The sequence below is a fragment of the Brassica rapa genome, chromosome A08, assembly GCF_000309985.2.
Source record: "Brassica rapa cultivar Chiifu-401-42 chromosome A08, CAAS_Brap_v3.01, whole genome shotgun sequence".
In the NCBI taxonomy this organism is placed as follows: domain Eukaryota; kingdom Viridiplantae; phylum Streptophyta; class Magnoliopsida; order Brassicales; family Brassicaceae; genus Brassica; species Brassica rapa.
Genome location: NC_024802.2, coordinates 22,779,750 through 22,801,811, shown reverse-complemented (window position 1 = coordinate 22,801,811; position 22,062 = coordinate 22,779,750). Strand labels below are relative to the sequence as shown.

Genomic DNA, 22,062 nt, shown 5'->3' with positions numbered 1-22,062 from the left:
ATCATGGCCTCATTTATGTACTCTCAACTCATTCACCTTTTGAGTTGTGTCTTTATAAACTCCAATATCTACCACTGTACTAACATGCAGTCACATTTGGGAGTTCAGACTACGATAAAATCAATGAAGATGCCCCTACTCACACGTTAAATGCAAAAACCATTAAAATCATATCGTAAAAGAAAGCGAAAAAGGCATACAATGTTCAAAAATAACGATAGTACTAATGGTACAACCAAGTCTCCTATTTCTCCTACTTAATGGTATGCTGAAAACAAAATGAACATATAAATCATAATATTCAAATATTGCAATGCATCAAGAGTATAGTAGAAAACAAAATAGCAAAGTGTCCTTGTTACCCACTCCTTAAGGTCTTGTTTGAGTCTTGTTTCTTGATGGATATCGTCCACAGAAGATCTGAATCCGACTTGACTGTGATTTTCTCCCCTTTAACCAGATTAGATGTACTTACTAATCCACCAAACCTCATCTCAGTGTCGGCTTTGAGACGATAAAACATGTATAAACCATAGTTAGATCCATATGGATACTAAGGATGCTTTTAAGACAATGATAAAACAGAGCGATTTGATGCTAAATATTGCAGGATGTTACTTACTGAGATCCCATTGAAGCCCTGTGGTTGTAGTTTTGGCAGATGGAGCACCGATAGGGATGAGTCCACAGTGAGGTCCTAGGAGAGAAGGCTGAATATGAATCTCATGTCGATGAGTCTTTGGAAGGAGTTGGATGAGGCAATCATCAGATAAGAGAGTTATCCTTGTATCTGGATATCGATACAAGACGTTGAGATTACCGGCTTCGTGATCAAATCTTCCCCCGAGTGCCCCTGTAGCAAGAATCTGGAGCTAGCAGAATAAAGAAAGCAAAAAGAGTTAAAAAAACATATACACACAACACCAGAAAACAGAGGTTTTCTCGGCTATGAAAGATTACTGAGGTCAATGAGATGCTAACTTACTTTGCTGCTCTCTTGATTCAAAGGAGAGTCACGGATAAACAAGATGCATTTATCAAGATCAGTGGTATCTTGATCATGAGATTCATCGATAACTTTAGTTCCCTGAGAGAAAAAAGTAAACACCAAGAGTAGAGAACAATCAAAAAGCAGAGACAAAGCAGAGAAGCCAAGTTGAGTTGAATCTCACAAGGACACCATATAATGGGATTCTTATAAAACACACAAGAGAAAGCTTACCAAGCTTAGATAAAAGTGGAGGACATCAGGGCGAATAGAGTCCATATCACCTTTGATAACATCTGGCTTATACCTAAAGACATTTCCCACACATTCTCAGAACTATGTTTCGAAGTAGGACCCAAAAAAAAAGAAAAACAGAACCACTTTTGGTTTCCAGTTGCAAGAGAAAATATGTTTACTTAAATCTTTCTCCTTGTGTATATATTCATTTATCAGATCATAAGAAGACAGAATAGGCTCTTCGTTAGCTTCAGGGGAGACCAATAAACCAAAGTTTTTTTCCTTTGAATTAATCTCACTAATTTGAAGAAATATTCCAGAAATCATAGGGATTAAACTGTGAAAGCAACCTGTTACGAATGAGGAGAGCATCTTCACGAGGGAAGAAAAGAGGCAACTCATCGTAGATGCGATTAGCGCCTCCATCAGCACAGAGGCGGAGTTTTGCTATAATTTCCAAAACTAATAAATAAATAAAAAATAGTCTCTCATATATACATAATGATGTCCAAGAGAGAAGGAAGGTAACCATGTTCCCAAAGAAGAGGAGTGAAACAAGGTATATTCTGGTTCAGAACAATGAGAGCGTATCTCTTAGCTGAAGTTTCGCCGGCGGGAAGGAGAAAGCTTGAAGAGTGAGACATTACTTCCATGGCTGGCTAGCTGGAGACGGTGAGAGACAGAGAGCGAGTTTGTGTTCACATTCATTGATTTGCTGAAATAAATAAATTACCTAAAGCGACGCGACAGAAGGTTGACTTTCCCAAGATTGATTAAAAAGGGCGAAGCCACGTCTTTTACTATCATGTGACGTTAAACTGGCGTTTCGAGAATTGTTTTTCTCTAACCATGAAAAGGTACCTACCTACCTTTTATAACCTATAGTTCTATTTCACTTTTGACATTACAAAAAGAGTATAGAGATATTTTTTGTCCTTGCAATAAAAAATAAATTATATAAGTACACTACATTTTTTTTTTAACACCAGTACACTACATAAACCTCTCTCTTGCGAGTCAAACAAAGCATTGTGTCATGGTACCCTCGTAGCCCACTATAATGGAAAAAAATAATAACGAAGAAGAATCCGGTTTGATTCTGATTTGGTTTGGGGTGGTAAGGTTTAAAGGTTTGACTAGAACCAATATGTATATAACATTCCACACGTATGAGAGTTGGTGGCCTTGTGTGTTACTACACAGCTTTGAACAACCTAAAAACCGGATCAAACCAAACATGATCTTGATCAAACATAAGCCTTTTGGTATTATTGTGCAAGAGAGAGAGAGAGAAAGAGTACACATGAAATATTCAAAGCTTAAAGAAAACTAATCAGTTCATGGATCATAGAAGAAACAAAGGTTATTCACATCCAAATCCAACTTATGAGTACCGAATAACTATAAGAAAGCATAAAGAAGAGAGGCGAACTTCTTTGTGGACTTAACTCCTGCAACGAGCAATTGAGCTGCAACCACGACTATAAGGATTAGCCTGAGCTCCGTTCTGACAGTTGTAATAAGACGCGCCTCTTCTCGAACATGGCACACTGTTCCTCTTCAAAGATTGATAGCTTATGTACTTTGTTGTCGCCAATATTCTTCTGCTGATCTCTGAGTCCATTTCCTCTTCCTCTGCTCCGATACAGTCTGCTATTGAACCGCGGCAGCCTGAGGAGTCATGGACACCGGTCGTGGTCCATTCCAGACCGTCGAGGTCATTGGTGAAGCCAGCTTGGACCAGAGGCGAAGAGATTATGAAGAGGCCGAGTATCATAAGGGTTGGAAACAGAGCAAAAGACTTGGCCATTTTGTTAGTTTTTTCTTCTTTTGTTAGCTTTATTTTGTGTTATTATTGTTTGCTTGAGTTGATGTTTATATAGACATGGGAGTGTGGACTAAGTTTTCGTAACAATTTTTTCTGGTTTGAAAATGAAAATTTTAGAAAAGATATATGCAAGCTGAATGATTTATTAATGGAGAATTGTTGGGAGTGGTTGAATATTTGTTAGAGCCGACACGAATTGTACCAAAACGATTTGATATATATATTTGAGCGGTCAATCGTTTTCTCATTATCCATTTGAATTTCTTTTTTAAAAAATAAAATCAACACTATCATATTTTCTTAATGATCTGCAAGCACTGAATCTAGATTACACTAAGGTAAATTATAATTGGTTTCTTGTTTACATTAAGTGGCAAATTGCTCTCTAATTTTCAATCGATCATCATCATATTGGTTTTAGTATCGTCAATCACTATCAGCATTTTTGTCATCTCTCAGGTAGATGCACTTACTAAAAAGGCAAATACGTATATTGAAACAAGGAAAAGCTATGATTCGTTTTCTCTTCCCACCCTCCTCAACGACTATGAAATGTAGGAGTTGGGACATCGTTATCCCAAGTAAACACAAAGACAATGAAACCTAACCTCTCCCTTTTAACTAAATCTAAAATAATGGAGGAACTATTAGACACTATCACTTTCTTTAAAATCCTGAGTTTTGCTTCTCACCGAATCAAAACGCGTTTCATACTTAAACACAGACTTCACAGAATATCTTTTAGATCCATGAATCAGTCATATCATCATAAACATGGATTGATGATATACTAATCAAAGCCAACTACTCATTTAGTCACCGACACTAAATACAAAATCAACTTTCTGTTGAAAATAAAAAGTTTTCGTCTCTTCTCACATACAGTATTAATTATCCCATGGAATTGTGTACACAAAAACAAACAACACAGAGCTTTTCTTTCTCCTTCTATAGTCTCTTGTAAAAGATACAATCTGTAAGAAAGCGCTTCATCTTTCTAACTTGCTGAGCACGTCATCCATCGGCGGCAACTCCTTTGATATTTCAGCCCAATCTGGCATCCCCTGAAAGAACAAAACAGAGTTAGTTCCATTACACACCATTTTTTGCAGTAAAAAAACCAGAAGGGAAAGGTTTGAAGAAGATGAGACTTACTTTACCAGATCTGCGGACACGACCATCTAACCGGAGTATGATGTACACGTCCTCCCCAGGGACAACTCCTTCAGCTATTTGTTGATCTCTTATCCACCTGAAACAAACACAAACCCAACGACATATTCTTTTAAGACTCACCAAGCAAAGTTACACATCTTTGTTCTATCAGCAAAAAAAAATGAAAGTTTAGACCTTTCCCATTCACCAGGCGAGACAATCTCGGACTTGAACCTGATTTCACTTTTCAGCTTTGACTGAGCAACTACTGATTGAGCCCGTGTATCGAAATCTTCCTACCAATTAAATAAAAAAAAATCTCACTGAGAATGTTCCAAGATAATAATCTTTTCGATTATTACCCCAATAGAAGGAAGAGATGTAGCTGCTGCCTTTGAAGAAGCTCCAAACCCTCTTTTCTTCTCCACTTCAGGTGTTTTACGTTCACCCCACACCACGGGAACTAAGAGAACACCTCGTCTTAGGAGCTCGGTTCTGAACCTATCTGCCTTTTGCATCGCAAGTGTCACAGTCTCTTTCTTTCCCGCTAGAATAACCTTAAACAACAACGTAACCGATTAAGAAACTCAAAAGGGCAGGAAAATAAAGTGAGATAAGAAAAAGACTCACGGGTCGAACTGTATCCCTAAGCTGCACAAGCTCAACAACACGGTTGGTCGACAAGCGTAGAGGCAACCGAGAAAGAGTTTCGTCTCGAGTTATCTGAACCATTTGTTCTTCCTCTTTCTTGTTTTCCCATATGAACAATGCAACCAGAACAACGATACCTGTACGTTGCTGTTCCAAAACCTTAGTCACACAAAAGAGAGAGAAAGGAGAAGATGTATTTGATGTTTATGGACTCCTCACCTCCGATGTTAATGGCAGCGTTTCCCGTAGTTTCGAGAAGATCTGGAGCTCCCTCACCGCCTCTAACTGCTTGAATCAGTCTTGGTATGGTAAAGAGCGTTGAGATACCAGCTGCTGCTGAAAATGCAAAGTAGAAGAATTTTCTAAAGCCGCGGAAGGGTGCTCGTACTTCGCTGATGAGTTTCAGATCTCTTCTGAAACTATCTCCAATATCTTCTCCTCCTAACCTAGCCTGCGCAACAAGTTTTAGTCAATGAGTACGTTCGAAGCAGCGAGAAAGAAGGAAAGTGCAAAGACCTCTTCTTGGAGCTGCTTAAACTCGGGTAAAGCGCGAAAGGATGCTAAGTCAGGATCATTAAGGATTGTGGCAAACTTGAGATTATAGTCTCTTAAAGCGACTCTCAAGCAATCAGCAGCCTTGTTTCCTTCCCCTCTACCTCGAGACGAGAGAGGATAAAACAATAATCTCATCAGGATCTTTCGTATCATATGGTGTATGGCTCGGGAGGTTCTTACCGGTAAGCATGACAACAAGCTTTGTTATAGTAAGCAGCTTGTGACTCTATAGGATTTGGATCTAAACTCAGCGCTGTTTCAAACTGAGCAAGCGCATCTTTTACCTGAACAAAAACAAATCAACTGAATCAGGCAGAAGCTATAATTAACAAAGAGTTACAAGCTTTTAATTAATTTCGCCAAACGGACTGAAACAGTTTCACTTTACGACCACAATTATCATCAAAACCGAACTCTAGAACTAACCCGTCCTCTCTTAAAGAGATCGAGGCCAGTGTTGACGCAAGACTCCGCCGTGAGAGCATCCGTCGGAGAATTTGGAGACAGCGGAGACGGAGAAGAAGCGAAAACAAGGAGACGAGAATCCCGATTCCGGCGATAATCGAAAAGATTCCCGGTTAGAAGCCACGGCCGTCGTTTTTTCACTCCCGAGAAAGGGCGGCGGAGGAAATGGCCGTTGAGCGACGGAGCGGTAGCCACAGCCATTCAATTCTCTTCTCTTCTCCGCTTCCCCCAAATAAAAACAAAACCTTTTATGATTTTATCTTAAAACGCTTCCACTTGTCTGCGATTCTGATGAGTCCTCTGTTTTGTCTGAAAAAATATATATATTTTTTTAGATGTAATAATTTTTTATTTTTAACATACAAAATAATTTTATTTTTTTAGAAGTAATAATTTTTTATTTTAACATATACTAGAGCTTGACCCGCGCACCCGCGCAGGTGTTAGTTTTTTGATAAATGAATATTTATTTGTATAAGTGATAATATATATTTTAAAATTTATCCGTTTAATTTTTTTTAATATGACATTTATAAACACAATAATTTTATAGTTTATATTGAGTAGTTTTATTTTATCATGTAAACCCTTAATTATATCATCCATTTATTTAGAATACGACCTGTAAAATCACACAAATGTATTTTTATTTTTATGGATCAAAATTTTATGATTATATATAATAAAATTATTGTATAAACTGTTTTTATGGATCAAAATTTTATGATTATGTATAATGAAATTGTTGTATACTATTTATTATGTATATGTGGAATTAGTAAAATAATTACCGTATAATGTATGTAATTACGAAATGTATATATGGAATTAATTATTTTCAAATACACATATGTATAATAAAAAGAAAAAGACAAAAAATATTAAAAGTTAGGTTTATTAATTATTGTTGCCATGATTTTTTAGTTAGAATTTGATTTTGGAAATACATTAATTGAAGAGAAAAGACAAAAATCCTAAAAGATAGGTTAATTAATAACTTCAGTGGCATGCCATTGTAAATATAGTGGAAAACTAAGGGATAATCTAATTTTGTACTCCTATTTTAATAGATTAGATATATATATATATTATTATTCATAATAACTGAAGATTACATTCAGATCAATCTCTCAAGGAAAATGAAAAACAGAGCAAACACAAAGAGAAATGGGCAATGACTTCATGGCCACTTTTATTCAGTCTTTCTTCACTTTAAAGGAGGATCTTCTGTGAAGAAGGCCTAGAAGTGATGTCAGCAACCCAAGCACTCACATGTGGACGCTCTTCGAATAGCTTCTTTGTTGGAGTACCTAGCAAGTACTGAATCACTGGGATATGGTGAAGATCCACCAAAGTGAAGTGATCACTAGCCAAGTACTTTGACTCGCCAAGCCTAGCTTCGTAGTTGTCTAGCACTTTGCCTAACTTGACCTCTTCTTCTTTGACAACGGCTTGGTCTGTGGTCAAACCAAAGAAGTTCTTGAAGATTTGTTCCCAGCCAAGCTTTGAAGCAACCGAGTCAAACTCATGAGCTTCTATCTCCATCCCCATGGCCAAGATTGCCATGTTCTTGGAGCCAGGCGAGAGAAGTTGGTTCCCTTTGTCTGCGTATTCATGTGCTATGTATTGAGTGATTGCTCTTGATTCTGCATAGTAAGAGAGATTGATTTTAAATAAATCAGTTTAGAGTATTATCTTGCCATGTTCAGACTAGAATGCTTAAAATTTTACCGAAAAGTTTGAAGTCTCCATCTTCAAAGGCTGGAACTTTACCAAAAGGCTGCCCAAAAAAAAAAACAATTTTCAAGATTTTTTCAGACCAAGATTCTCTCACTACTATCTAAAATGGAATATTGAATATCTTATATACACTTACGTTGCGGGAGAGGAAAGGCTCTTTCTTGTGTTCACCATCTTTGAGCTCCACATGAACTAGCTCAAAATCGAGATCTTTCTCGTGGAGAGCGATGAGAACTCGTCTCGTGGCTGTAGAAGCAGGGTGCCCAAAAACTTTGATTCCTGCCATTGATTAATGATGGTTTTTGTTTTTTCTTAAAGGTGAGAGATCTTTGAGGTTTGATGAAATGAATACACTAATGGAGGGAGTGTATTTATACAACTAAAACAGAGTTCTTGATTGATTAGTGAAATAACAAAATCCAAATCGGCGCCACCAATCTTGAATATATACTCTCTTTTCAGATGATTATTTAAAAGTCATGTATATGATTCTTAGTTTCAGACTCTAATATTTTTGTTTTGATCAAAGGAATTAAGTTAGTTTTATAAACATTAAAATCAAGAGAAATAATCAACCACCGCGTGATTACCAACCACTATAATACTCTTTTCATCTACTAGTAGGGCTGTTCAATATGGTAAAACCGAACCGTACCGAACCGAACCGAACCGAAATAGACAAAATAGTTTGGTTTTGGTATATACCATATAAACCGAATGGATATAATTTTATAAAAACCGTAGGATTTGGATATGGTTTGGTATATAACCGATTAAACCGAATAAACCGAACAAAACCGATTAAAAGTAGAAACATGTAAATATGTATCTATTTTATAACAATACATGAAAATATATTTGTTACATAAGTTAAATTTGTGTTAATAACTATTACCATAATTTTATAGTAATAAAAACATTAATTTGTAAAACACTTGAACTATAACTAAATAACAATACATGCAATTCAGACATCTTATTTTCTAAGTCTTTTTTTGATCTTTTTGTTTTATTTTAGTCTTCACTAAATTAATATGAAGATTATAAATTTGATGGACAATAACTAATGGAAAATTTTCAATTGAAAAAGCATGACTTTAATGAACACTAAATATGGAAGAGTGAAAAAACTTTTCTTTTATGTTTCTATTTTGTTTCATATTTTTATTTTCAAAATTTCAAGCTTTGATTTTAGTTATAGATTTGATTATTTTATTTGATGGTAGAAGCATTTTTAATTTTTTTGTTCATTTATTTGAACATGTAATATATTTTTAATAAATGACGGTGTTGACAATATGACTCTAAAATTCATATAATATGATCTCAAACAAAATAATTATGTTTTTTGGTATATAACCGAATAAACCGAAAACCGACGGTATATAAACCGAACCGAACCGAAGTAAATATGGATTTAGAATGGTAGTTATATTTTACTAACCGAAATACCGAAAACCGAAAAAAACCGAACCGAAACCGAACCGATATCCGGATTGAACACCTATCTACTAGGCAAAGTTTGACCTGCGTTCACGTGGATTGTCGGGTCATCACATTAGTTTCCCCCCCTTCTAACCAAATATTTCATTCCATAAGAGTAACTAATCATCTTTAAAGAGCTTCCACTAGAAAGATGAACAACACTTCCATAAACATTTTTTTTTTTTACTGACATGGTAAGTACAGAGAGAGAGTTTATACTTGTGACATTTGTGTGAGTTACATTACAAACTGGAGAAATATGAACACAAAATAATCACCTCTTTGGTGTTGTTCACTTCCATTTCTTTCCTGTTGAATTTGAAAAGCTTATATATATCACAAACTACTTAAGTTGACATGATTGGTAAGAGTCTAAAAGAATGGATGGAAACTGACCATGGCGCATGTACACGGACAAACCTCCCGATTTCAATATCAACATCCACACACACTTTCGGATTAAAAATGACTGTTGTTTCTGTATCTTTAGCCGCAAGAGCTTGTGTATTCTTAAACAAGAGCGAGTCCTACAAAACCGACTGTGTGTTAACTCAATGCTTACAAATCTGATTGATACATCTTCAAAGGGTCTAATTAAGAGATCAAGAGAGAAACCACAGGAAGGTCTATGACAGAGCATTTGCAGACAATGAGCTTTCCCTCCAAATGTCTTGACATGATTTTTATATCAATATAACTCGACGCATCTGAGTTATGAAATGGGAAATGAGATAAACAAGCAGACGAACTTAAGTATTAACTAAAGTAGGTTACGAATCAGCATTACCTGCTTGTCCCATTCCGCACTGCAACTTCTTCGTGATTTCTATTTCCATCTCCTTTTCTTGTTTCATGATCTGTTGTAGCTTCCCATACAGGCTAGAGCCACTGCAGATCAAATGCAACATTAAAATGGGTTTTGATGTTGTACGATTCTAAGTGTGGAATCTGAAAGGTGTTTGAGGATATGATTACCCAGATAGTTTGGGTGAATCGAATGAGTGACCTTCCTTGTTCAAAGAGGAAGCTTTCACTGCTTCATTAAACAGGTCTCCAACAAATTGTCTCTTCTGGTTGGAAATGTTTGGCACTGAGCTTTGACAAGTAGGCTATGGAACAAAACAATAGTATCTGGATATGAATATAGATTTGAAAAGAAGAGGACCTGCAGAGTGTCAAAGGAAATGAAGAGAAAAAGACCTCGTCATCTGTTGATGATCCACTATCCATGGGTCCAGGAAGTTCATCATCAGCACTATCACTATCTTGGATGTTTGTTGAACTTCCTTTATGAGCGAATTTCAAACATTTTCCTTGGCGCCTGCTGTACTGGAGCAAATAGACGGCCAATGAATGAAAGAAACAGAAAACTGAGAGAAAGTAGAAGATCAACTGCTAATCCACTGGAAAAGGAAAAATTTACAGATTTAGAGCTTCTTTTTGTCACTCTAATCTTATCTGGAGGTGGGATTAAAAGCATCGATACTGCATCCTCAGTGTTATCTGATATTTCATCACTATCGTTGGGGCATTCAGCGATTGGATCCTCCTCTATGGCTGCCTGATCATCATCAGGAGGCTCAAAGTATTCAGCCATGTCACTTATCTTGGAAGACTTTTCTCCATGAGCATGTGAATGAAACGAAAATTTTGGCCTGGCATTGTCTTTCACAACTGCAAAGACATAAGACACCCAACTCAGAGGATCTCAATAAGTTTATGCACACATGGTCTGTTTCAGTTTTCATTTCTTAGTGGTGTCAACTTGGGACGATACCTTTACTGCCTCTCTTGGCTCTGAGGGCAGATGAATGGGACGATGAGATTGGAGCAATGCCATTCAAATGGAGTAGTGATTTGGCTTCTTTACTTATAGCGGACCAAGTTGCCACTGGGTCATCATGTGGCATCTGAAGGCAACAATAATCATCGTTACAAAAAAAAAAACATAACTAGAGGCAGTCAATACTTGTATACAATACTTTTGAAGATGCGTTGAAATGTACTAACGAAGTAAGATATTAGATAATAACCTCATCACATGGCACAGTTTCATGAGGAGATATGCATGTCAAGCCGTCTCTAGTTGAAGAAGCAAAGTAACTCTCCTCAGGGGAATCAGGAACTTCTTCAAGAGAGGAAGATATCTTCCTTGGCTACGAATAAGAGAGCAAGATATCTCCCATCACCATTCAATTCCATTATTCCTCGAGACAACAAGAAGCTAGCGAGAGAAAAAAAAACTCACGGTTGCTTCGAGAGATATATAGCCGGTCTCTTCAGCATAATTTGGTTCACCACCTGGGAAAGAAAGAACACATAAGCAAGCTCTTTCCTAAAATGTAATCTACCAAATGCAAAGATAAGGCAAAACCTATGAGTTTCTCGAGCTTTGTTTGAAGAAGTAATCCTCTTCCCTATAATATCCAAGCAAAGCTGTGAGTAAACTGCAACCTAATTGGGCAAAATCAGATGTAGAGACTCAACATTGCCTTGTCACTTGGGCACAACATATCATCATTTTCTCCCAAACTAACATCGACATGCTCTTCCTCTTCCTCTACAAATACCAAAGAGCGGGTTGAGAATCACTCTTTTAGACAATGAAAGACATAAAGACGAACATCAATGCCCTATCAGTCCTCACCAGATATGCTATCAGAATCTGGGTTTCCCTGAAAATTAGCAAAACGGAAAATCAAATGAATGTCTGGGAGGAAGAAATCGAAGAGCTTAACAATTCAGAAGGCTGTTTGGATAGTCACCGGTACGATGCTTCGCCTCCACATTCTTCGTCGCCGTTCAAATTGATCTCGCCGGTGTTCGTCAACCGAGAGTGTGATCGACTTTGTAACTGGGCTTCTCTATTTCTTTAATAGTGTATATTTTATTTTCATTGAGCTTTTATTGGCCCGATTCACTAAAACCCTCACACAATTTTTAATTTGTTTGTGCATCCCGTATTTATAACTAACTACATATCGTCACCACAACTCCTCAATTTAACATCCTAGCCCCTGAGATTCGTGCAACATTTTACTGCCTGCATTTTTAACTTTTACTAGAATTTTGATCTGTGTAACCACACGGCTACTGGTTCTTACGTTTTCTATCTATTGTTATTTGGTTTTTATGATTAGTATTATGTATTAGATACGTCGTCCTATAACTAATTGTATTCAAAAAATCATGACCAAATCAGATAATATGATTATTTGAATATTTTTAAATTTCTATAGCTTAGACCATCTCCAATGTATTTTGCTATTTTCACCTCTAAAATAGGGGAACTCTATAATAGAGGTGAGATATGCTCTAATGTATTTCTCTAAAATATCAATCTCTAAAATATAGAGTAAAAAATAAAGTAATGCTATTTCTTCATCTATAAATAGAGGAAAAAATAGAGATCTCTATTATAGAGGAATAAATAGAAGTGGGTTGGAGCAATTTCACCTCTAAATGCTATTATAGAGATGAAAATAGCAATAGGTTGGAGATGCTAACCAAACTCATCCAGATTCGGGGAGATCCGATTCGAAATTCATCCATAAAGTTATAATATTCTAACGGAGTCTTACTTAAAATCCAAAAAACTTGATACCCAAAAAATGATATATATCTGAACAAGTATCCAAATATCTATGCATATCTGATTCTGTAAACAAATAAAAAATATTTATTAACTGATTTGAATTTTTATCAGGAGAGAATTCATTTAAACATGTTGAATTATTATGATTAAAATATAAATAAATACTAATTATATAGTATATAAGATTAGTGAATTAGTTAGAAAGAATGAAAAAAAAATGAATGTAAAAATGTAACAAAACACATTAAAATAAGAAATTTTTGTTTTTTACTTTCGTAATAAATGCTGTCGAATTATTTAGTAAAACAATAAATGAAATGGTTATAATCCGTAACTTGATAATCCTACCTCTACTCATTTGATAAAGGGGGTTGTTCCCTATTTGATGACATCACATTCTACGTACAATGAACACTTTGATGTCTTCATATCAATATATGTGTGGGGGTTCTTCGCATATGTGTTCACTTTTGTCTTGATATTCTGTGCATCTCAATACTAATCACTGGTGAAGATGCAACAATAAAAACCTTTATTTTTCCTTATCTTTTCTTGTTTTTTACTTGTATCTTTTTATTGTTTTTCTCTGTATAAATCAAAAGAAATCACAATGAGACAACATGAAGATTGAACACTGCAGCTGATTGTCTACATATATAAAAACTATATTAAAAATAATAAAAGGAGGTCAAACAGAACCTATTGATTGGGTTATATAATTAATCTAAGATAGTATCCTCCATTATGAAAGATAAGATGTTTTAAGAAATTTTGATTCTCTTTTATATAAGATGTTATCGTATTTTTCAGTAACACTTTAACTTTATTAAAAATTATATTATCAAAACTTTTACTCATGTTAAAACAAGCAGAAAACTTTCTACCCTTTTTCAGTTTTTTTTCAGCTGAAATCATATGGAAATTATTTTCATTCAACTTGATTGGTATAGTAATTAAGTGGAATACAGAGTAAAAAAGATTTACTCCAAATATTTACTATAAAAGTGTCATTCAATCATACCATCGTAATTTGGAAATACAATAAAACATTATTAAACCTTGTTTATATCTCAAAAGGTGCAATATTTAAATTCCTGCATCATGGCCCAAGTGCTAGTGCTATTATGGAAAAAAATAATTTATTATTAAGGACCCCAAAGCTTACATGACACGCACCACAAAACATCCGCTGCACCTCCACCTAATCTCTGACGAAAAGCTAATACACGGAACGATCTACGGTTGCAAATCGATAAGAGACAAAGTGCACCGTAGTCGATGCTGCATTTGATTCTTCCCAAAAAAAAAAGCTCGAGAGCGCGCAAATTTTAAAATATATTTATAATTTCCATTGCTCGAGAGGAAGAAAGGACGAAGACTGTTGGGGAAGAGGAAAGGCCTAGGCACAATCGAAACGAGGCGAACGAAGAAGAGTCGGAAGATGGAGGGGACATTAGAGCGACACTCTCTGCTTCAATTCGGTCAATTGTCGAAGCTTTCGTTCGATAATCGCCCGCCGTCGAATGCTGCGGAGTCGTCGGAGCTCCGGAATGAGTTGGGTGCAGACGGAGATTGGGGAGAGAAGGAATTCATTCTCAGCCAAGACTTCTTCTGGTAAAAGATTCGAGTAATTTGTTAGTCAGACTAGGATTGTATTTGAACTAGGGTGAAAATGTAAATTTGAAGATGTTACCTTTATTTTTCACCAACCTTTGTTTGAAGTCTCAAAGAAAGCTAAAAACTTGTTAATAGATTCATCTGAGTTATTGATGAATGCTGGATGCTCTTCTTTACCAGTGATTTGTAATAAATTCATTTTTTTTTTTAAATTGGTTTTTCAGCACACCTGACTATATAACTCCGGACAATCAGAACTTGATGAGCGATTTAAACATCAGCATGGTAAACTCAGAGAAAGCGTTTAGTCTTCTTATCCATGGTTTTTAATTCATTTCACCAATATCTCCAATGTATAAGTTTTTCTCTCTTTTGTTTTTATTTTTAATTGTAGGATCATTCTCCTTGTCCGAGGTCTCCTGTTAAACTAACTTCAGCTAAAAGCAAAAAATGCCGCCAGGGTAAGCTTTCATTTCACTTTTTCTCCCTAGATTTTCCAGATCTGGTTATGTTTGATTCTCCTGTTTCAACTATTTGTCCAACATTTATGTTTGTCTTTGTTGTCTTAAGATTCAGTGAAGTATTATCTAGATAGTTTGGTGATGTGTTATTCTCCTAAACTTTTTCAATGATTTTCAATAATGCAGACAGTTTCACATTTAATACTTCAGATTCTACCTGGGCTTCAAAATATAGAGTAGATGAACAAGAGGATGATGATATTGACATAGACGAGATCATGGTGGATAAAACAGAGAGGACTGGATACGTTTCACGGTCCGCAGTTGCTCTTCGGTCTCGGGTTATGCCGCCTCCTTGCCTCAAGAATCCTTATGTTATGAATGAGTCCGATACAGCTACTGACCCTTTCGGATATCAGAGGTCTAAATGTGCTAGTGAGTTATCTCTACCCTCACTTTGTTGTTTAAGAATTTTCTGAAAGGCTTAAGGATTCTGACGACCCTTCTGTAAAAATGTAATAACTGTATCTGCAATGTAGGTTTTCTCCCTGCAAGCATGGGTGGGGATGGCTTGTCAAGATATCTCACAGACTTTCATGAAATTCAGGTAAGCCAAAGAAGGCTTTTTAAAAATCTTTTTTGTAAAGTGATGGAACTATGTTGCTGCTTCTAACATAACTTGGTTTGGTTTCTCCAGCAAATAGGTGCTGGGAATTTCAGTCGCGTATTTAAAGTTTTGAAGAGGATTGATGGTTGCTTGTACGCCGTGAAACACAGCACAAGGAAGCTGTATCTAGATTCAGAGAGGTAAAATTTTTCTCCATTAGTTTTCTTAGTAAAGGAATGATTTTACTGTATTTCAACTTGTTTGGATCAATTTAATTGAAGTAATCATAATCGAGTTTATTGCAGGTGTAAAGCTATGATGGAAGTTCAAGCTCTTGCTGCTCTAGGTCAGTACAGTTCCTTGTTTCACCTTCTTATCCTTATCTTTTTTTCTAACTTGTTTTGTATGTAGGATTCCATGAAAATGTAGTGGGATACTACAACTCGTGGTTTGAAAACGAGCAGTTGTACATTCAACTGGAACTCTGTGATCACAGCTTGTCCAAGAAATCTTCTCTTAGGATCTCAGAGCGAGAGATTTTGGTGATTATGCATCAGGTACACACACTTTCATTAAAAAAAATTGAGTATGTAGAGAGTTTCTTGATTCCTGATAATTCTTGTATACATAATAGTACCACCGATTGTCTTTTTTCAGATAGCTAAGGCGTTACAGTTTGTGCACGAGAAAGGAATAGCTCATTTAGATGTAAAACCTGACAATATATACATCAAGAACGGTGTCTGCAAGCTCGGTGACTTCGGTTGTGCAACGCGGTTGGACAAAAGCTTGCCAGTAGAGGAAGGTGATGCACGTTACATGCCACAAGAAGTACTAAACGAAAACTACGAGCATCTTGATAAAGTGGATATCTTCTCGTTAGGTGTCACGGTTTACGAGCTGATTAGAGGATCCCCACTTAGAGAATCAAGAAACAAGTCCCTCAATATCAAACAAGGCAAACTTCCTCTTCTTCCCGGTCACTCGTTACAGTTACAGCAACTGCTTAAGGTAGGTCGTTAATTTGCCTTCTTGTCACTGTGAACATTATTGGAACATGGCCTTTAAGAGACAGTTTCTAACAATGTTTTTGAAACAGACAATGATGGATCGTGACCCAAGTCGTCGTCCTTCTGCTAGAGAATTAGTGGAGCACCCCATGTTCGATAGGATTCGAGGTTGAGATTCATAAACTCTCTCAGATGTTGATGAGTAAAACTCCAATTTTGTAAATTATGAGTAATGAAAAAGGTAGAAGGACTCAAGGACGATATATTTAACATTGTGGGCTGTTGTCGACTTGAGAAAATAGAATATGAGACAACATGAAACTGCAAGCGACATAAGTGGGTGTTTGTGTTATATATACTCTGCAAATGTCTTTTTAGTTCTACGTATTTGAAAATATTAGCCCCATATATTGCCTAATTATTTAAAAACTAGGTGTTTGGTCCACATTAATCATTTCATGAATATATTTATCAGTATATACAATATACAAATTTAAAATCAACATGATAATGATTCTTTTTATGATTTTTTTTCGTTTCATCTTCGTTTTGTTAACACCCATATGGGTTAACACTTAACACCATCAAAATTTAGAAGACAATGAAAACAGAAGCACATCAAATATTTTCACTTTCTACCGTAAGAGACTACTCATATTAATGGGCCAGGCCCATGTAATAATGATGCCAGCCTTTTAATAACTAAGTACAGTATATGTAGGTAAGGTTGGACGGTTGAGATAATAGTGTGGATAATCAACGGTGAGGAGCAGTTAAAGTGGAGGACGGAGGTGGCGACGGAAGAAGCAGAAGGTGAGAGTTCAAATTTTGAAACGGAGGTGGGAATCAAAGATAGATGTAGCCTAGGTGCGTAAATACTGCTCTGCCACACTCTGTTTCTGGGCTTTTTGTTTCTTCAAATACTGAATCGCACTTAGGGTCTCTCGAATTCATTTTCCTCTGCCGAAAGGTTCTCTTTTTTTTTTTTTTTAATATCTTGAAATATTGACACTTGTCTCTCTCTATCTCAATCGTGTGTTCTCAATGGTTTTGATTATAATATAAAAAGGGTTTCCATTGAATTGTCCAACTCTAAAGGAAGCCCAAAAGTCTTTTTATCTCTTTTCCTTTTTGTTTTAACAGTGCAGATGGAGACTCATTCAGACGGTGAGAGTTCCGAGATGGTTGGCGATTGGGATTTTCTTCCTCCTCCGGTGAAAGGGACTAGAGTTTCGGAAAATGACAGAGGAGGAGGAGGAGGAGGAGGCAGGGTGCTGCCACCGTGGGCTGACCCGTCCTACGAATGGGGTGGTGGCAAATGGAAAGTGGACGGAAGAAAGAACAGGAAGAATAAGAAGAAAGAGAAAGAGAAAGAGAAAGAGAGTGGTTTGAGCGTTGAGGATGTGATGAAGGAATACTCTTCTCTACCTCCTCAAATCGCTGAATGGTATTGGTGTATCGAATATGTCGCCAAATACGTCAAGGACCTTCGCTGCATTCTCGGTACTACTTCTCTCTCTCTTTTTATTCTTTCTTTCTTACTTTTTCTCCTCTTATGTTAAAAAATCTTTTTTTGTTTGCTATTCAGACGTGATGAACATGGGTTATCCCACCACAAATGACTACGGGAGCAGGATTAATGAAATCTTGTCTCTTCGAATCTTGGAGTCCTTCTTTGATCCTGCTGCTGCTGCCACGGTCGTCGTCGGGCCAAGAATCGAGTTTGATTTATCTTTGAGCAGCACCCATGTTCTCAATGCCATTCTCCAACATGTATGAGTTCTCACTGTAAAACAAATGACTATCACAAGTGTATTATTTATAGGAAGCTGTATCCTTATTCTTCTCAAACGTTTGTTAGGTTACAGTATCAGAACTACGACCGGGCATGCCTGAGCTTTCAAACTTCAATCTTCTTCCTTTTTTTGCTCATAAGAATATGTCTTTGCCACCATGTGCACTGGAAGTGGTAAAGTTTCCTTATACACCCTTTGGTTTTTTCTGTTTTCTTTACAAAGAGATTGAAACGTTCTTTTATTTTTTCGTTTGAGCTTGTAGCTGAGAGATGTGAGTGCAATGGAGGATCAAACAAGTGCAGCTCCTACCATGGAAGCAAATGACCCTGTATTTAGAGACGATCGATCAGAGCACAGGAGGTATGTATGTGAGGAGCAAGTTCATACTGGTTTTGAACAAACGAATATGAAGGACAAGGATGAAGTAGTTGTCATCGACCATGAGGATAGTCCTCCAGTGCAGAGAGACGAAGTAATTGTGATCGATGGCGATGGCACAACTGCTGAACAGCTCATTAACAAGGATAACGTAGTTGTCATCGACGATGAGGATAGTCCTCCACTGCAGAGAGATGGATCAACTGCTGAAAAACTCATTAACAAGGGTAATACTACTAGGGAGACCTCTTCTCCAGGCTTGGACCTGCGTGTAAAATGTACGAAAGATGGAGCCTGGTTAATCTCTGAGAGCGATGAGGAGTCAGATACGGTTAGAGATCCACCCTCTTCAAGACCGGAGAACGTATGCTGGAAATGTGAAAGACAAGGAGGAGCGTCGTTGTTGATATGTAGCAGAAGCGAGTGTGCAGCAAAAGTTCACAAAGAATGCTTGAATGGTCCGGCTCACTTTGATGAAGACGACAACTTTCACTGTCCTATGTGCTGGTATGATAGAGTCACTATGGAGTACCGTGAATCCCAGAAGTTGATGAGTTGTGCAAAGAGAAGACTCGTCAAGTTTTTACCTCTGCTTTCTAGAGCAAGCAAGAGACTGAGATGATGATGGGAGGTCTTGTTAGTTGTTACAGCCTGTGACTATTTTGTTAAAACTTTTGGGTAATTACATCAACTGGTGAGTAGTTAGACTGTTGATGTAAAGAACTGTGAACGGTGATGTTTTTTACTGTCAACTGGTAGTTTATTAACCAAGGTCTAAACAAGTACAAATGGCCCGGAATTTGATTTTTTACCAAGGAGTAAAAACTATTAAAGGCGCGTTACGTTAGCGTATAAACTTACTTGGTTACCTAGAACGATTAGTTACCTTAATCAATATCTCTCCTCTTTCCCATTAATGGTAAATACAAAACTAAACACACAGTTTACAGGTTATAAAAGCCACGTGGCGTTATTTCTCACCGGCAAAAATCTCGGCGACATGCATGCTAAAAACAACGAACACCAAAAGAAACAACATTGACGAAACAACCAAAAATATAGAGGGAAGAAGAAGAAGACAACAAACAAACAATAACTAAAAAAAACATAGAGGAGAAAAAAAGGAGACGACGAGGAAACAAGAACAAACAAAAAAAAAAACCCTCTCGTTCTTCCCTTTTCTCTCGTCACATATTTGTCTTTATCATTAGTTTTCTAACTTTTTTCTAACATACATTGTAATAAATCACAAAAATGGGCTCGAGTAAGCTCAAACGAGCCATAGGAGCCGTGAAGGACCAAACCAGCGTCGGTCTAGCCAAAGTCAACGGTCGTAGCGCTTCTTTATCAGAGCTTGACGTAGCCATCGTGAAAGCGACTCGTCACGAAGAGTATCCAGCGGAAGAGAAATACATCAGAGAGATTCTCAGCCTAACTTCTTACTCACGCAACTACATCAACGCATGCGTCAACACGCTTTCTAGACGCCTTAACAAAACCAAATGCTGGACCGTCGCTCTTAAGACCTTGATCCTGATCCAACGTCTCTTAGCAGAAGGAGACAAAGCCTACGAGCAAGAGATCTTCTTCGCTACTCGCCGTGGGACAAGACTTCTCAACATGTCTGACTTTAGAGATGTTTCTAGGTCCAACTCGTGGGATTACTCTGCTTTTGTAAGGACTTACGCTTTGTACCTCGATGAAAGGCTTGATTACAGGATGCAAACGAGACATGGGAAACGAGGAGTGTATAGCGTTGGAGGAGATGCCGTGGAAGACAAGAAAGACAACCCCGAGGCTAATCTCTCCACGGCTATAGTGGTCAGGTCACAGCCCATCGCAGAGATGAAAACAGAGCAGATTTTCACCAGAATACAACATTTGCAGCAACTTCTCGACCGTTTCTTGGCTTGTCGTCCGACAGGTAATGTATAAAATTATATTATTTAATCACTCTCTGTTTTGTTTCTTGCGTAACAAGTTATATATATATAGGGAGCGCCAGGAACAACAGAGTTGTGATTGTGGCTCTGTATCCGATAGCGAAGGAGAGTTTTAAAATATATTATGACGTAACTGAGATAATGGGCGTTTTGATCGAACGATTCATGGAGTTAGACATACCTGATTCGATCAAGGTCTATGACATTTTCTGTCGGGTCTCGAAACAGTTTGACGAGCTAGATCAGTTTTATTCTTGGTGTAAGAACATGGGGATCGCTAGGTCTTCAGAGTATCCAGAGATAGAGAAGATCACACAGAAGAAGCTTGATCTCATGGATGAGTTTATAAGAGACAAGTCCTCTTTAGAAGAGACGAAGCAATCAAACTCTGTTGAAGCCGATGAAGAGGATGATGATGAGAGAACAGAGGAAGTGAATGAGGAGCAAGAAGATATGAATGCGATCAAGGCCTTACCTGCACCTCCACCAAAAGAAGAGAAGCGTGAGGAAGAAGCAAAGGAAGAAGAAGTGGTAACAGAGGAAAAGAAAGAAGAAGAAGTTGGTGATTTGGTGGATCTTGGGGATAATGTAGTAGCTGGGGAAGCTGGAGGAGATAGCTTAGCATTGGCTTTATTCGACGGCCCTTACGCGAGCGGTTCCGGTTCAGCGTCAGGTCCTGGATGGGAAGCGTTTGACGATGATTCAGCGGACTGGGAGGCAGCTTTGGTGCAATCAGCTACAAACTTATCGGGACAAAAGACGGAGCTCGGAGGAGGCTTTGATATGTTGCTTCTCAATGGAATGTATCAGCACGGCACTGTGAACGCCGCAGTGCAAAACTCAACGGCTTATGGAGCCAGTGGAAGCGCAAGTAGTATGGCGTTTGGTTCTGCAGGAAGACCAGCAGGTTTTTTAAAGAAACATTACTTTTGCTCTGTGTGTTTTTTTTCTTGCATTCTACTAATTTGACATGAATTTTCTATTTCTATTACAGCAACGATGCTGGCACTTCCGGCACCAGCAACGGTTAATGGAAGCAGCAATGGTCCGGTTACGATGGATCCATTTGCAGCGTCATTGGTGGTTGCGCCGCCACATTATGTGCAGATGAATGATATGGAGAAGAAACAGAGAATGTTGATGGAAGAACAGATGATGTGGGACCAATACTCTAGAGGAGGGCACACTAATTTAAGGCCAAACCAAAACCAACCTAGTTACCCTTACACACCTCCGTACTGATTCCTGCACCATGAAAGCAGTTCTTTTTTTGAGTTGTGTCAGCTTTAATAGAGTTACTAATGGTTTCATTTTTTTTGCAAATTCAAACATCTCTTCTTGCACTTTGGTGAAATTCATTGGGGCATATGTGAGGTTTGGTTCTGTAATTGTAATCTCTGACTTAACTTTATAAAGATAAACTTAAATTCTGTATGTTTTGATATCAGAATCTTAGCTAATATCCTTTGTACAACCATACTGTACACAGTACACATTACACATTCCTCTGTAAAGCTTGTAATCTTCCTTTCTATTTATACAATTGGAACT

General features: G+C 37.3%; 8 protein-coding genes across 18 annotated transcripts; 3 read left to right on the top strand and 5 right to left on the bottom strand.

The window, feature by feature from the left end:
• Positions 1-151: 151 nt before the first annotated feature.
• LOC103836640 (thiamine pyrophosphokinase 1) lies at positions 152-2,220 on the bottom strand. 2 transcript variants are annotated; one of them, XM_009112931.3, is made up of 6 exons: positions 1,755-2,220; positions 1,576-1,672; positions 1,223-1,295; positions 986-1,087; positions 623-872; positions 152-504 (listed from the first exon to the last, which is right to left on the bottom strand). In XM_009112931.3, exons 1-6 carry the CDS (start codon positions 1,876-1,878, stop codon positions 359-361), a joined length of 792 nt encoding a protein of 263 aa, XP_009111179.1. In that variant the 5' UTR covers positions 1,879-2,220; the 3' UTR covers positions 152-358. The 2 variants fall into 2 exon arrangements, with proteins under 2 accessions (XP_009111179.1, XP_009111181.1); XM_009112933.3 differs by having other exon boundaries at positions 623-866.
• A 248-nt stretch (positions 2,221-2,468) lies between these two features.
• On the bottom strand, positions 2,469-3,208 carry LOC103836639 (protein RALF-like 1). Its single transcript, XM_009112930.2, has one exon. The coding sequence runs from the start codon at positions 3,033-3,035 to the stop codon at positions 2,670-2,672; it is 366 nt and encodes a 121-aa protein (XP_009111178.1). The 5' UTR covers positions 3,036-3,208; the 3' UTR covers positions 2,469-2,669.
• Positions 3,209-3,816: 608 nt separating this feature from the next.
• LOC103836638 (protein LOW PSII ACCUMULATION 1, chloroplastic) lies at positions 3,817-6,179 on the bottom strand. The gene is made up of 9 exons (XM_009112929.3): positions 5,841-6,179; positions 5,595-5,698; positions 5,376-5,511; positions 5,079-5,310; positions 4,839-4,996; positions 4,571-4,765; positions 4,404-4,504; positions 4,209-4,305; positions 3,817-4,117 (listed from the first exon to the last, which is right to left on the bottom strand). The coding sequence occupies exons 1-9, from the start codon at positions 6,078-6,080 to the stop codon at positions 4,043-4,045; spliced, it is 1,338 nt and encodes a 445-aa protein (XP_009111177.1). The 5' UTR covers positions 6,081-6,179; the 3' UTR covers positions 3,817-4,042.
• A 761-nt stretch (positions 6,180-6,940) lies between these two features.
• LOC103836637 (glutathione S-transferase F6) lies at positions 6,941-8,152 on the bottom strand. Its single transcript, XM_009112928.3, has 3 exons — positions 7,756-8,152; positions 7,611-7,659; positions 6,941-7,525 (listed from the first exon to the last, which is right to left on the bottom strand). Exons 1-3 carry the CDS (start codon positions 7,903-7,905, stop codon positions 7,092-7,094), a joined length of 633 nt encoding a protein of 210 aa, XP_009111176.1. The 5' UTR covers positions 7,906-8,152; the 3' UTR covers positions 6,941-7,091.
• Positions 8,153-9,227: 1,075 nt separating this feature from the next.
• Positions 9,228-12,157, bottom strand: LOC103836636. Of its 6 annotated transcripts, none has more exons than XM_033277740.1 (14): positions 11,870-12,157; positions 11,745-11,779; positions 11,597-11,666; positions 11,473-11,521; positions 11,353-11,405; positions 11,138-11,260; positions 10,882-11,014; positions 10,528-10,778; positions 10,305-10,433; positions 10,080-10,213; positions 9,892-9,992; positions 9,720-9,811; positions 9,501-9,631; positions 9,228-9,413 (listed from the first exon to the last, which is right to left on the bottom strand). In XM_033277740.1, the coding sequence occupies exons 1-14, from the start codon at positions 11,891-11,893 to the stop codon at positions 9,347-9,349; spliced, it is 1,392 nt and encodes a 463-aa protein (XP_033133631.1). In that variant the 5' UTR covers positions 11,894-12,157; the 3' UTR covers positions 9,228-9,346. The 6 variants fall into 6 exon arrangements, with proteins under 6 accessions (XP_033133631.1, XP_033133632.1, XP_033133633.1 ...); XM_033277741.1 differs by having other exon boundaries at positions 11,479-11,521; XM_033277742.1 differs by having other exon boundaries at positions 11,597-11,664; positions 11,752-11,779.
• A 377-nt stretch (positions 12,158-12,534) lies between these two features.
• Positions 12,535-16,777, top strand: LOC103836692 (wee1-like protein kinase). The gene is made up of 10 exons (XM_018653611.2): positions 12,535-14,313; positions 14,541-14,601; positions 14,711-14,777; positions 14,964-15,212; positions 15,317-15,384; positions 15,475-15,584; positions 15,690-15,730; positions 15,796-15,941; positions 16,042-16,395; positions 16,484-16,777. Exons 1-10 carry the CDS (start codon positions 14,141-14,143, stop codon positions 16,565-16,567), a joined length of 1,353 nt encoding a protein of 450 aa, XP_018509127.2. The 5' UTR covers positions 12,535-14,140; the 3' UTR covers positions 16,568-16,777.
• A 260-nt stretch (positions 16,778-17,037) lies between these two features.
• On the top strand, positions 17,038-19,446 carry LOC103836634. 5 transcript variants are annotated; one of them, XM_033277746.1, is made up of 6 exons: positions 17,038-17,261; positions 17,538-17,897; positions 17,983-18,167; positions 18,256-18,363; positions 18,453-18,687; positions 18,769-19,405. In XM_033277746.1, exons 2-6 carry the CDS (start codon positions 17,543-17,545, stop codon positions 19,188-19,190), a joined length of 1,305 nt encoding a protein of 434 aa, XP_033133637.1. In that variant the 5' UTR covers positions 17,038-17,261; positions 17,538-17,542; the 3' UTR covers positions 19,191-19,405. The 5 variants fall into 5 exon arrangements, with proteins under 5 accessions (XP_033133637.1, XP_009111173.1, XP_009111172.1 ...); XM_009112925.2 differs by having other exon boundaries at positions 17,543-17,897; positions 18,453-19,405; XM_009112924.2 differs by having other exon boundaries at positions 18,453-19,405.
• Positions 19,447-19,822: 376 nt separating this feature from the next.
• On the top strand, positions 19,823-21,953 carry LOC103836633 (putative clathrin assembly protein At1g03050). Its single transcript, XM_009112922.2, has 3 exons — positions 19,823-20,492; positions 20,564-21,418; positions 21,506-21,953. The coding sequence occupies exons 1-3, from the start codon at positions 19,823-19,825 to the stop codon at positions 21,751-21,753; spliced, it is 1,773 nt and encodes a 590-aa protein (XP_009111170.1). The 3' UTR covers positions 21,754-21,953.
• The last annotated feature ends 109 nt before the right edge of the window (positions 21,954-22,062 follow it).